The sequence below is a fragment of the Montipora foliosa genome, chromosome 10, assembly GCF_036669935.1.
Source record: "Montipora foliosa isolate CH-2021 chromosome 10, ASM3666993v2, whole genome shotgun sequence".
Taxonomy (NCBI): domain Eukaryota; kingdom Metazoa; phylum Cnidaria; class Anthozoa; order Scleractinia; family Acroporidae; genus Montipora; species Montipora foliosa.
In genome coordinates, this window is record NC_090878.1 from 5,944,362 (window position 1) to 5,959,361 (window position 15,000).

General features: G+C 40.3%; 2 protein-coding genes across 5 annotated transcripts in view; one reads left to right on the forward strand and one right to left on the reverse strand.

Moving 5' to 3' along the window:
* LOC137974331 (uncharacterized) overlaps positions 1 to 6,432 on the reverse strand; it is a 62,808-nt gene extending 56,376 nt beyond the window's left edge. Inside the window, exon 1 of one of the 3 annotated variants that reach the window (XM_068821256.1) lies at positions 5,868 to 6,432. In XM_068821256.1, the coding sequence (XP_068677357.1) occupies positions 5,868 to 5,913 (46 nt within the window). In that variant the 5' untranslated portion in view covers positions 5,914 to 6,432. Of the gene's footprint in view, positions 1 to 1,419; positions 1,635 to 5,434; positions 5,634 to 5,867 lie in introns of those variants that run through there. The other 2 variants (XM_068821254.1, XM_068821253.1) reach the window with 2 other exon arrangements.
* Positions 6,433 to 6,800: 368 nt separating this feature from the next.
* The window catches only part of LOC137974348 (receptor-type tyrosine-protein phosphatase mu-like), a 76,708-nt gene continuing 68,508 nt past the window's right edge, over positions 6,801 to 15,000 (forward strand). For both annotated transcript variants that reach the window (XM_068821278.1, XM_068821279.1), the window contains exons 1-4: positions 6,801 to 6,912; positions 12,639 to 12,955; positions 13,208 to 13,361; positions 13,821 to 14,060. In XM_068821278.1, coding sequence (XP_068677379.1) covers positions 6,804 to 6,912; positions 12,639 to 12,955; positions 13,208 to 13,361; positions 13,821 to 14,060 — 820 coding nt within the window. In that variant the 5' untranslated portion in view covers positions 6,801 to 6,803. The remainder of the gene's footprint in view (positions 6,913 to 12,638; positions 12,956 to 13,207; positions 13,362 to 13,820; positions 14,061 to 15,000) is intronic.

Below are 15,000 nucleotides of genomic sequence, written 5' to 3' on the forward strand. Positions count from 1 at the left end.
GTGCTTAGCAAACTCCAGCGTGCATCCATAACTCGATAGACGCACGCCAATCTTCCCGCCAACCATGAACCAATTAAGTGACGTTTTAAAATTGCAAGAAAGGCGCAGCTATAAAATCAAAGCTCATCATAATGCTACAGTTATGTCTAGCAGGTGCGTCATCTCCAACTTGTCCACTTCGCTTGTTTTATAGCTATATATGGCATTATAAACACTATTTCGAGTCAGCTTTTATCGTGTATAAATGGAATTTTGCGTGCAATATCTGTCACATTTTTTAAAGTTCTGTCAACCAAATTCTAAAGCAAATTTCGCTTTCTCTCCAAACTTGGCGTAATGACAATACTCATCTCGTAGTCACGTCTAAGGACACAATTTCATTATCGCTGAAAAAATACTTTATAACAGTCTCCACATGAACGATATCACGTACCTATTTGCTATTCCCGCTGAGAAGCCACGAAAGGAAGAGGTCATTTTCAAGGGACCTCTTAGTTCATGTAAATTCCTCTATTATTTTGATCGTTGGAAACATATACTAATGCATTTACAAACACTGACTTTTAGAACATGATTTGGTTGGTGAAATAAATATTACTCCGACCCAAAATAAAGTTTAACTTGAAGTTATTGACATTGTAGAAAACTTGAAGCGAAGACACTGAATGAAAGCGAAAACCCGGGAAGCAAAAGGAATCGCGGTCTACAATTATTCAGTTAACAGACGTCTTACAGTTAACTCGATTTCGATCAGTGGCGCTCTTGTAACGAGTGTCAGATCATTGCGTTCGACTCCGCAGTTACTCCCTTTGGAAATCCCGAAGTCAATTAGGCAACTGATGCTCACGGAATCAGTCGTGGATTCAGATACACTCTTTTCTTTTACATAACAGTGCAAACTGCCTTTTCTTTTTCATAACAATGTCGAGATTAATCAAAATTTTAGGAACAAACGAAGAACATACCCAAAGCTGAGAGCGGTCAGATAAGAACGTCTTTATTTTGCGTATTAAGGATGGTTAGTCGGGAGTCGGAGTCAGAGTTGTAGTCGGAGTCGTAGGAGCGCTTATGGCCTGGTGAAACTCAAAGATCGGAGTCGTAAGTGGAGTCATAAGCTCGACGTATAACTGTAGTCGGCTAAGAATACAATTATCACAATTCTGTTGGGAGGCTTTTTTAACGTTAACAATGTGGTTTTCTCATTGCATGATACACTGAAGAAGAACTTACAGTTGAACTTAGTATACCACACGACTGAAAGAACATTATAAGAACGTTTTCAGGTTTAAAGTGCCAAAACATTAGAATGTTCGACCTCAGCCCCAAAATTAGAGGTTCTTATTAAACTGAAAAAGAGTGTATAATATCACCATTTTGGAAATAATAGGCGCTCGATATAATTCAGTCAAAACAACATACCATTGACTAACTTGAACATTGAGGCAGACAGAAGTAGTATCACAGCCGGGAAGTGAAAACTTGTTTTGTCGTCCATGATTTGCACAGAGATCAAGAGGGAGTGGAGCGACGCAGGCTTGTAGAGTGCACTGAGGAATCTCTCTCGCTGTGTTTTATTTCTTGTCGCTCTGTCTTGAGTAACCTCGTCTGACCTCTGAAGCTAAAGCGTGACTTGTCCTATAACACTGCCATACGTTTTACAGGAAGTCAACCCTTTGTTAAATTCCCCCCCTTCCCCCTTTGTATTACCCTTATCAAAAGATTCCAATCCCTGAAACTGTGTCAGCCAAACAGGAACTTTTTTCGGGCTCCCCAGCCGGGAACAGAAATAAAGCTGGAGCTAACTGACGTTGATCGTTTTACCCGACTACTCACACCAGTCTGAGATACCTGCCTTTGCTCCAACTTTTAACTTGTTTTGTAGGGGAGAGGTTTTCCCATAGCATGTCGTGAAAGACTCAGGTCAAGGAGTGAGCTATTGAGTGATCCATCGTCCGGGATCCGTTGTGTGAGACACGAATTCGCGATTTGTTAAACGTGATGGAACTGCGCTTAAAGCGATCTGTGTTACACTTAAAGGCAGAAAGCTTGTTATTGTCGAGCAAAAACCGGTCATGCCCGCGAGCTCTGTTTTAGGGAATGAGGGAGGCCAGCTTACCGTCCCCACTTTAAATCTTTTTAAAATTAATACTTTGCTGCGTAGGCGTTGCCGATTATCTTCTAGACGGGAACAATTAGTTTCTTTCAGAACTTCTCTATAGCTAAGATGAGGATAGATGATACTTAGAGCCCTCTTTTGTATTCGCTCAATCTTGTCGCTCAGATAGCTGGGGAAACTTGTGTGCCAGAGGAAGCAACAATACTCCAGGATTGAGCTGATCAAAAGTTCCATGAATAGACATCAACTCATCTGATGAGAGACCACTCCGCCGTAAGACACGCAGTATGTTAAGTCTTTTTGCTGCTTTTTTCGTGATTTCCTTCACGCGATCTGACCATTTTAACTTGCTGTTTATATTCTCTATAGCTAAGATGAGGATAGATGATACTTAGAGCCCTCTTTTGTATTCGCTCAATCTTGTCGCTCAGATAGCTGGGGAAACTTGTGTGCCAGAGGAAGCAACAATACTCCAGGATTGAGCTGATCAAAGTTACATGAATAGACACCAATTCATGTGATGAGAGACCACTCCGCCGTAAGACACGCAGTATGTTAAGTCTTTTTGCTGCTTTTTTCATGATTTCCTCCACGTGATCTGACCATTTTAACTTGCTGTTTATATGGACCCCCAGAACATTGTGACTGTTGGCGACTTCTACGGGAGTGCCACCAATGGTCAGCGGGGATAAAATATGTGGTTCACGAAAATAACGCACTCTTAACTCCTGACATGTTCTGGGATTCAAACGCATGTAGTTGGCATCCGAACACGAGGCGATGTAGTCGAGGTCAGACTGTATTGAGGAATCATTGCATGTTGGAATGATCTCAAAAATGGTGACTTCGTCCACGTACTCCCAATGATTGCACGTAGGCGGAATAAGATCATTGACCATAACTAGGAAGACTATAAGTCCTAGCTATGTCCCTTGAGGAACTCCAGCATTGACATTAGCCCACTGAGAGACAGATTCCTCTAGTTTCACTCGTTGTTTACGGTCAGACAAGAAACTAGGAATCCATGGGAGGATAGTTCGACGGACGCCCAAGTCAATCAGCTTCATGAGTAGAGTATTGAGGTTGATATATGCGATTAAAAGCCTTACTAAAGTCTAGCAAACAGATGCGCAGGTGGTAGCCATGGGTGTCAAGTTTCCATAAACAGTGGTGCAAAATATCCAGAAGGCAATTATTTGTTGATGTGCCCTTCAGACAGCCAAACTGGTTAGGGTTGATTTTAGCCCAAATATCCTGAAACAACCGCTCAACGACAAATTCCTCAAAGACTTTAGAAAGGCAAGGAGTCAGTGAGATCGGACGGTGATCGCTTCTCTGAATTGCAATTGATGGTAACTCCTTAGGAATAGGCGAGATATCTGCTGCTTTCCAGACAGAAGGGGCGCGACCAGAGGATAGAGAATGGTTGAAAATCTCGGCAAAAGGGTGACCTGTAGCTCGTATGCAAATTTCTTCAGTACACGGCGAGGGGTGTTGTCAGGTCCCATAGCCTTAAAGGGTTTAAGGGAGAGTAGCTTTTTGTACACTTGATGGATATGTAGCAAAGGAACTTTTCTCTGCTGCTGGTAGAAATGCCGGTAGCTGGGTTAAGCTGGGATGTCAGCATTCATTGAGGTGAAGAAGTTATTTAAAGCTTCAACAAGTTCAGTGTTTGTTAATGGACTTTTTCAAAGATGGAGTGTGTTTGTAGCACGTGTAGAATCTGCTGAACCTTTTAAATAATTGACAGTTTAGACTTTTACAAACTCGTGCAAATATATTGTATCACCACGCTGTCTGCTCACTGGGATCGCTGTGGAATCTTAAGTTGAGAAACTGAATCTCACAGCGGACTTGTTCGAGAACCAGAGTCGCACTCGGCTATCGCCTCGTGCTACTCTTTCGCTTCTTTTGCGCTTAGCAAACTCCAGCGTGCATCCATAACTCGATAGACGCACGCATATCTTCCCGCCAACCATGAACCAATTAAGTGACGTTTTATAATTGCAAGAAAGGCGCAGTTATAAAATCAAAGCTCATCATAATGCTACAGTTATGTCTAGCAGGTGCGTCATCTCCAACTTGTCCACTTCGCTTGTTTTATAGCTATATATGGCATTATAAACACTATTTCGAGTCAGCTTTTATCGTGTATAAATGGAATTTTGCGTGCAATATCTGTCACATTTTTTAAAGTTTTGTCAACCAAATTCTAAAGCAAATTTCGCTTTCTCTCCAAACTTGGCGTAATGACAATACTCATCTCGTAGTCACGTCTAAGGACACAATTTCATAATCACTGAAAAAATGCTTTATAACAGTCTCCACATGAACGATCACCTACCTATTCGCTATTCCCGCTGAGAAGCCACGAAAGGAAGAAGTCATTTTTAAGGGACCTCTTAGTTCATGTAAATTCCTCTATTATTTTGATCGTTGGAAACATATACTAATGCATTTACAAAGAAAGGGAATCAATTTTAACACTGACTTTTAGAACATGATTTGGTTGGTGAAATAAATATTACTCCGACCCAAAATAAAGTTTAACTTGAAGTTATTGACATTGTAGAAAACTTGGAGCGAAGACAAAATGAAAGCGAAAACCCGGGAAGCAAAAGGAATCGCGGTCTACCATTATTCAGTTAAAAGACGTCTTACAGTTAAGCCGATTTCGATCAGTGGCGCTCTTGTAACGAGTGTCAGATCATTGCGTTCGACTCCGCAGTTACTCCCTTTTGAAATCCCGAAGTCAATTAGGCAACTGATGCTCACGGAATCAGTCGTGGATTCAGATACACTCTTTTCTTTTACAAGAACCTTTTTCATAAGAATGTCGAGATTAATCAAAATTTTAGGAACAAACGAAGAACATACCCAAAGCTGAGAGCGGTCAGATAAGAACGTCTTTATTTTGCGTATTAAGGATGGTTAGTCGGGAGTCGGAGTCAGAGTTGTAGTCGGAGTCGTAAGAGCGCTTATGACCAAGTGAAAATCAAAGATCGGAGTCGTAAATGGAGTCATAAGCTCGACGTATAACTGTAGTCGGCTAAGAATACAATTATCACAAAGTCTGTTGGGACGCTTTTGTGGTTTTCTCATTGCATGATACACTGAAAAAGAACTTACAGTTGAACTTAGAACACCACACAACTTTAAGAACGTTATAAGAACGTTTTCAGGTTCGAAGTGCCAAAACATTAGAATGTTCGACCTCAGCCCCAAAATTAGAGGTTCTTATTAAACTGAAAAAGAGTGTATAATATCACCATTTTGGAAATAATAGGCGCTCGATATAATTCAGTCATAACAACATACCATTGATTAACTTGAACATTGAGGCAGACAGAAGTAGTATCACAGCCGGGAAGTGAAAACTTGTTTTGTCGTCCATGATTTGCACAGAGATCAAGAGCGAGTGGAGCGACGCAGGCTTGTAGAGTGCACTGAGGAATCTCTCTAGCTGTGTTTTATTTCTTCTCGCTCTGTCTTGAGTAACCTCGTCTGACCCCTGAAGCTAAAGCGTGACTTGTCCCATAACGCTGCCATAAGTTTTACAGGTAGTCAACCCTTTGTTAAATTCCCCCCCTCCCCCCTTTGTATTACCCTTATCAAAAGATTCCAATCCCTGAAACTGTGTCAGCCAAACAGGAACTTTTTTCGGGCTCCCCAGCCGGGAACAGAAATAAAACTGGAGCTAATTTACGTTGATCGTTTTACCCGACTACTCACACCAGTCTGAGATACCTGCCTTTGCTCCAACTTTTAACATGTTTGTTTTGGTTTTCCCATAGCATGTCGAGGAAGACTCAGGCCAAGGAGTGAGCTATTGAGTGATCCATCGTCCGGGATCCGTTGTGTGAGACACGAATTCGCGATTTGTTAAACGTGATGGAACGCGCGTGGCCTTTGAAATACGATCCATGGGAAGGAAGTGAAATGTTACTTTCGGTAAGTGACGTCATCATATCATGAGCTGACAAGAAAACCCACTCACAAGCAAAAGTCACCGCACAAACTGCTGTTTCCATCGAAGGTTTTTCCTTGCCCGTCCTTGCGCTCGTTCTCAGATGAACTGCGCATGCGTAAACGAACTGACTTCCGGTTTGAGAAAAAAGCTAAATTTCCGGCGGTTTTGAATTGAATTAATTTTTTTTTTTACAGGGCACGTTTCACCCCCAAATACAGAATATAGCTAAGCATTGATTTGTTAAAATCATCTTTTTTGAAAAAGTTATGGGTATTTCAGTATCGTTTATGTCTTTAAAAAGAACATTTTTCAAAATAAAAAGAAAACCATGCTTGGCTGAATGCAAAAACGAATACAAATTATCAAACCATCGATTAAATACCCAAATTGTGTACCACGGAGACAAATTTAGAGTTTTCTTCTATTGGTCACGTGACCATGGGCGTGGTATGATGACGTCATATTTAGGGTCATTGGGTTACAAAAGTTGGAAACTGACCAAAATAATGCCAAATTCTCGGAAATTACTTAAACATTACATCCTTAGCAACGCACCCCAAAAAATACGTCAGTGGGCCCTTTAAACGTGATGGAACGTGCGTGACGTTTGAAATATGATCCATGCATGATATCAACCTCGTTCCCAGGGTCTCTCTTCGTTGCCGTTGACAATGGAGGCAGAGAAGAGAGACCCTGGGAACGAGGTTGGCATGATTTATGTTTACTTCCCGTCAGAAGATGTCAATCATGGTGGGAGATACGTCGTATTGCAAGGCTCTTTGTTTCCAGATGATTTTCTGTCTTCTTCTGGCCCATTTATCGTCTGGTAAGTAAAACTTAAGTGACTTTTACAGTTTAAGGTCGGTATCACAGTAATTCAGGGGGCATCCTATCAAGAAGTGCTTATTTTGCAGTTCGTTTTGTGGCGTTTTTCCGGGTTCGACGCGCGCGCCATAAGTACAAGCTACTCCGAATTCCAGCGGGGAGGTAATATTTAAGTATTTTTGCTGTAGTTTTGTAAGATCAAAATTAAGGACATTTTTTAGAACATGACGCAAAACGAAGGATTTCTCGTTGACCATAAGTGGTCCATTACCCTTCAAAACGCGATGACGCCGTACAAATTATTGTTGGATAATTCGGCTATGTATTTATTAAGCATGCATTCATGATCATTCAGTCGTTTTCTATTTCTGGGTCATTACGTGGTCGTCCATACAAGAAAGGAAGTTCCACGAACTTCATGAATGGATTAATTCTCTCTGATTTAAAGAGCAATTGAAATTGAAGGATAGAAATTTGTTATTCAGTGATACGGAAATATGTGGCCCTATATCCTATAGTTGTTTTATAGCCAAGAGCGGAGCATTTCATCAACTAGTTAAAGAACCCCGCCAACATTCAACATCATATTAAAATAATAACATACTGAATAAAGTTACTGCTTCGGGTCAAATTACCAAACGTCCTTGAAACCTCAGGTAAACACGCAATGAAGTTCTCAGGGACTGCGATGGAATTTGAATTGAGACGAGACATTCGTCTCTAGAGATGGGACTCTCGTCTCGCGAGAATCACTGAAGTGGCAAGATTGGCATAAATTTTTATAAAAGTCCGATGGTTACACGAACGTTTGCGAATTTAAACAACAAACGAGGCTCATGGCGAGCGTCATACATGAATCAAAAAATTACAATACTGTTAAAACCGAAAAATATGGGATCGGCTATTCATCGAGTTACGAGTTGAGTTGAGTTTGAGGTGAGTTTGAGTAAAGTTTGAGTTAAGATTGAGTTACAGTTTTTGGCGTTTTTCGGAATTAAAAGTAGTAAATATTCAGTACAAGTCACTTCGAAAACTGTTTTCTTCGCGTTGAAAGATATATTTGCATAAAATTTGGCAAAATGCCATGGCTTTCCAATCATCAAAACAATCTTATTATTATTACACCTTTCTCGGCATCATTCTCGTTGCTGCTGTTAAGTCTATCGACGTCAAAACGATGTCTTCTTAGAGGGATACATGGGCTGTATTGTTAAGCCAGTTACAGCCGGCCCGGCGGCTACGATGAACCATAGGGTGTCTGGAAAACCCCGAATAGCGAATAGTCGTGAATAGCGAATAGTCGCGAATAGCAAATAGTCGCAAATAGCGAATAGAGAACAGCGAATAGTCGCGAATAGCTAATAGTATGAACAGTGCGAATAGTGGCGAATAGTGGCGAATAGTGGCGAATAGTGACGAATAGTCGCGAATAGTGACGAATAGTCTTCAATAGTCACCGCCTTATGCTGAACAATCTCGTAATCAAAGCAAATAATATGCTCCCCTGTCGTCGAAAGAGAGTTTCGTGCATGCTTTTACAAACACTCTAAAGAAGAACAAACGTCAAAATGCAAAAATATAAATCACTTTCATTAATACATCAAGCTCATGATCATCTCCTCGCACAGTGGCGCCCGAACATAAATTTCATCATTCTCATCTGTGCTGTCCGATCCGGTGAGACACGTTCTGTAAAAAGGAATAAAATCAAACTGTGAGGCAAGTGGTTTGTGATTAAAGAGACAAACGAGCTACTCTGATAACCATTGCGTTAATTAATTATACAAATAAGCAACAGGATTTCAGTGCATTTATTACCTTTTTTTCTCAGGGCTCAAGCTGTTCTTTGCCGACACATCTCTGCTTTTTTAGAGGGAAAATCCCATCCAATGTTTCAAATCCAAATTTTTGTCATTTCGTCACAACCCCCCCCCCCCTACTCCACCCTTATTTGCCACTATTTGTTACTATTCGTCACTATTCGTGACTATTCGTCACTATTCGCGACTATTCGCGATTATTCGCCACTATTCATACTATTCGTGACTATTCGCTGTTCGGTATTCGCGACTGTTCGCTATTCGCTATTCGGGTTTTCCAGACACCCATGAACCGTACTTGTCGTCCGGCATCATGGTCGATCAACACGCCGTAAACGAAAGAGGGAAACATTTGGCGAAGTGAGCCAGCATTACGCTTTTTGCTCATAACCGCTGAAATTTCTAAAAATCAATGCGTCAACACGACTGTTACGTTTGCCAATCACCGAAATTTTGTAATGTTGGCAGTTAAACGAGCCGAGCGTTTAAATAAATGAAAATGTTTGACCTAGTCACACATGTCGGAAAACCATTTCACTGCAAAGTTGAAAGACACAAGATGTTGAAAGTAATGCTTGATTGTTTCGCCTGGCCTTGATGGTGTTACATTTTTCTTTTAAGTGCTATTAAGTGGTAACTTAAACTGTAAGTTATGAAATTAAATGCACGTTAATCCCTACTTCGGTCCGCTATGACGTCTAGTTGTCTAGCTACAATCCCAGCCAAAAAGATGGTGGCACCAACCCAAACTACAACCCCTTCCCCCCTTTTCAATGTTGATCAATCGTGCAATGACTTTGGGCATTGATGAGAAAAGTCAATAGTTTTTTTCTCTACAACTTCGAAAAGGGGGGAAGGGGTGAATTTATGTGTGGCATCAAGTGTCCCAGAAATTTATGACCGAGATTGGGTGGGGTCTAAAACAAAGGTCACTTTCAGTTTGACGGGTCACTCGTACTTGCAGGTCATTGTTTTACCTTTTCGAAAGTAACCACAAACCCTCAATTTGTCTAACCTTAGGCCTAAAAGCCAAGTTTAGGTCTATGGTTACCCAAATCAATTAGGGTTTTGGGTTACTTTCGAAAAGGTAAAATAATGACCTGCCACGAGTAACCCGTCAAAAGTGACCCGTGTTTTAGACCTGGCGCCCGGATTGTGTCACGGTGCCCGGTTCGCGAGTTACTTTGTGACTAGAAAGGTGATGGGTGCGATTCGCATTGTTTTTTGAAATCTATACTGGCCCCTTTCTAAAATATGACTTGTTACTAAGCAGTGAAAACACTATGAAAAGAAGTTTGTTTTGCTCACCTTCTGTTTCCCGTTTTTCTACATGGTAAGATTTGGGATCTTTGCGTACTCCTGGTTCTGGTTCTCACGCAATGGAATGTTGATAGTTAACCGAAAAGTCGTCGGCAAGCGTTCGAAGAGGTGATCTTTAATATAATTTAAAGTTGTCTGTCTGGATCCCTACTCAACCGGTTAAAAAAGGTCTACAAACAAGTTTTGAAATCAGAGTATTGAAATTAAAAGTACAGTGTATGTCTATGATCTGACCAAATCATGATAGACATTTCTTTCTGTCTACACTTTTACCTGCATAAAGCAGTTTACAGCTATTACTCATTGTTTATTGATTTACTTGTCAATTAATTTTGGTTTTTCGTGAACGGTTTCTTTTGTTTTTGCAAGTACATAAATGAAAACTGACAAAGGCACTTCTCTTCAAAGGCTAGGATCAGTAAGGGAAAAAACACGTTCCAGGTTCTGGATTCCATATTTTACATAAACACTAGCTCACTAGTTCCGATAACGTTTTGTCTGGTAGCCGATCACGAAAACCACGCTGCTGTACGACAAACGGTACATTTCATCGTTTAGCCGCCATGGCTATAAGCTGGCTTAACAGTAAATCCCATCCTTAGCCTTACAAGAAGACATCTTTTCTGCGTTGATAGACTTGATCGCTAAAAGGAACAACCGCGCGCCGTTGGATCAGTTTGTTATGCAGGAGATCGTGAGTTCGATTCCAGCCAGACCCGCAACACTGAGGGTCTTAAAATAATTGAGGAGAAAGTGCTGCCTTTGTAATAACATCCGCAAATGGTTAGAATTTCAAGTCTTCGTGAATAAGGACTATAAATCGCAGGTCCCATCTCACAACCTTCAGCGTTCATAAACTGTGGGATATTAAAGATCGCACACACTACTCGAAAAGAGTACGGTGTTGTGGTCTGGTCTTTTCATCAGCCATATGGTCGGCTTGGAATAATCTTCTGAAGGGACTACTGATCGATGAGACCACATAACAGCAAAACAGGCAGTAATCAAATCGAAGGAGTCCAAGTGCTGAAACTGGTAAAGTGTTAAACAAGAATACTGCCGTGCAGGAAATTTCAAGATTGTTTTGATCAGTTTAAAACCATTTCACAAATATACACCTGTGCACTTCACGAAAACAGTGTTTCATAGTCTTCTCAGTGTCTTCTATTAGATTTATTAGATTTAAGTGCCAAAAATGCAAAAAAACCGTCACGCAATATTAGCTCAATCTTAACTCAAACTCAACTCAAACTCAACTCAACTCGTAACTCGATCAATAGTCTATCTTGAAAAATATATCATGCCAATTGGCAAAATTTCCCTGTGGTGGCATTGTAAACAGATCTATGTGAAACTTTAGAAGAACTTGGCTTTCCCGAAACGGTCAGTGTAAAACGCAGACTGCAGATTGCAGACCGGGGGTAAAATGCAGACTGAGGTTATAATGTAACTTTTGAAAAAGCCCAAACCCCATTAGAAATGCTAACAGTTAAGCCTAAATATTGTTTTAGGCCTAAATAGGCCTAAGGTCAGCATTTCTAAGGGGTTTGGGCTTTTTCAACATTTACGTTGTAACCTCAGCAGGGCCCGAAATTACCTTTTTGCTCAGGGGCCAGCTGGCAACTAATGGGAAAAATTTGGTCGCCAGATCATAAATTTTGGTCGTCAACTTATTTAATATATGACTTAAGTGAGACCAGGATTTTAAGTCTTACTTTGCATGCAAGGAAACAAAAAAAAAGCATGAGAAAGACCTCTAAAGCCAGTCTTGTTTTCAGCTTTGGTGATGGTGATCTATTAAAGGCAAACATGGGTCCTTTATACTTGCTTTTCACCTCTTCAAAACGTAGTTCTTTATTCTCCAACAGCTTGTGTGGCAATCAACTTGCCTTTGTCGCGAGTAAAGGCAACACTAGAATTGCTCGGCCTAGGCCCCCACACAACCACAATGCTCGTACCAGTCTCCGACCAGCATAAAATAAAAGGAACGGCAAGGAATGGCTCGTATACGGTTTCAGGAGCCTCTAGAATCAGAGGAATTTGGTTTCTTAACATACTTTTCTACCAATATTTATCTCCACTTTTTAATAGAGGGGACAAGTTCTGCAACACACTTTATGTTAAGGGTACAGGTTGATTTTTGAAGGTTCCATACAAATTTCAAACTCATTATGCGATGTCTAGGTTCAATATCAGTATATTATCAATATCAAGCTAGTTCTTGCTGAATCTTGTCATCCGGTACATTTTGTGCTATTAATTAACAATGTGAGAAACCGATTTTCTTGTAGTATTTATACATTATTTTAGTGGGGAAAGAAGGGTGAGTCGTGTTCTAGCTACCAGTTCATCATATAAAGATTCAAATACAAAAGTTGTCTACTGTTTATCCTGGGTTATCAGAAAAAAACATGATTTGCCAGCTGGCGACCAGTTCTGAAAATCAAGTTGCCAGCACTCAATTTTTGGTGGCATTGGCGACCAGTGAGTTGCAATTTCAAGCCCTGCTCAGTCTGCAGTCTGTGTTTTACACTGATTGGTATCCTTAGCCTTTCTTAAATATCCTTGACTTTGTTTTGTATCCTAGAATCATGTGAAAAAGATGCTCTTGGGTTGGAGAAAGGATTTATTCTTGATGGACAGATAACATCTTCATCTGATCTCAGTTCCGACACACCAGCCAAAAATGGGAGATTAAACTACACAGCAGGATCTTCATGGTGTGCATCAAGGGACAGTTTTCCGTATCTAGAGATTGATCTACAATCACTTCATATCATCTGTGCTGTTTCAACTCAGGGGAATTCCAAAGCGGATCAGTGGGTGAAGACATACAGTCTACAGTCATCCACAGATGGAACAACTTGGAGAAATTATACAGCACGAGGGCAAATTGGATTTAAGGTAGATTTGACACACGCTGTATCCATGCTTGAATAGGATTGGTGAACCATGCAGTTTAACCTTAGGGTTGTTCTCAGATTTCTTTGAGTTGACAGCAAGATATTTATGAGAATACTTTGCATCATTTCCTGTGAATTGATCATTGCAGTTTTTTTGTCATAGTAATAATTATTGTGAAATGCTCCAAATAAGGGTTAATTTATATGATTAAAATCTAAAGTGATTGGTTATAACGATAACTGCTGATTATAGAGTTTCAGTGGAAACTTCAACCGGAACACCATTGTAAAACACGTTTTGTACCATGGAATGGTTGGTAGATATGTGCGTTTTGTTGCTGGAAGTAAACATGGGCAAGCTTGTTTAAGAACAGAGATCTTTGGAGCACCAAGGCGTGATATTAAAGGTACAGTACAACCTTAGGTTTGACAAAGTGCCGAGGTGCGGAGAAATGACAACACAATGAGTCTTGAGGAGTGTATGTTTTATCAAGGTTCTTTTCTATGCGGTGTTAACATTTTTTGTTAGTTGTGGACCAATTAAAGAATATTAATATTTGTAAGTTCATTAAGATTTGACTGGAGAACTGTATCAGTGTGTCACAGTGAACATGAAGGAAGGATTGTTTGAAGCTTGGTCATGGAAGCCTAGCATTTTTTTTAATGGTCTGTGTTTTTAACACCTTTTTATTACTAAGGCTTCTCCACATTCTGCCATGGCCACTGTATCTTTTTATTCTACATTGTATACTTCAGTTCTATTTTATTTTCTTTAGAGCCTCAATTTGTATAGATGCTGACAGTAACCTTTGTTTCTTTAATAAATTACTGTTGTAGATGAACTTGTTTCTCTTTATTTGTTCAAGGAAATGTTGCTCTTTTCAAGCCCACTGGTCAAAGTAGCACATTCAGGACACACTTCTCCAGCTATGCTGTGGATGGTGGAAAGGCAACTAATGTTAAGGTCTGTGCCCACACTGAAAACCCAAATACCAACCCATTTTGGAGAGTGGACCTGGGGCGAGTGGAGCATGTAGCTGAAGTGCGTATACTCAGCAGAGGTGATTGCTGTGCTGAACGATTAGACAGAGCTGAGATAAGAGTGGGTCAGTGGTACATGATTTTACTGTGACATTTTACAATCAACAGCAACATTTACTCTTCAGATTTTAATGCATGAGTTATAATGCAGGAATGTGAGGAGATCCTCTTTGCTGGAATTCAACTCTAGTAAAAGTTGACCATTTCCTCAATACCTGTACGAACAGCAGAACGCTCTTCCAGCACTGCGCAACTTCATATTTTAGGTTGCACAGTGCTTATGCGTCCTTTATGCAACGTTCATGCGTTGACCAAGCTTCAGAAGCAAAATATCGAGCGCTGTAGAAAGGTTGCAATGCTTAACAATGAAAAAGCAATGGTAAAGCAATGGTAAAGCAGTGCTGTATATCGTTGCTTAACAGCTGCGACTAGAAACCATTTTTGAGGAAAAGTTTGGAATGTTTAAGAGCGACAAAGCAATGCTCATGCACGCAGCGCTGTACATCATTGCTCAAATGCTTCAGCTAAGAGATAATTGTATGTAAAAGTTTGCAGTGTTTAACAACGTGAAAGCAATGCTTAATAAGCAGCTTTGTCAGTGCATCTTAAATTGCCTTAACGTCAGGGCTATACATGTAACTGAAAGATGTCTATAATCAACGGCTGTCGATCAGTACGTAAGGTATATCCAGTCTTTAAGGTTTATAAAAATTCAACTGAAGTCAGAAATACATTCTCATTAAAATGTTGTATTCTGTAGTAAATTGTGATTTTAAATCTCGTACTATATGGCCGGAGCTTATATATAAGCCCAACATGATCGATCCAAAAAGATTTTAATGTCAAGGGAAATAGACGCCAGCAAAGTACACCACAATTATTTAGCATTTTCGGTCCAAATGGAGCGATAGTTTTAGTCACCCCCTTCAACGACCCGCGATAAGAGTCACGAATTGACTCGCTATTGATCACCATTTTGCCCATTGACCAATCGCAGGTCGCTAA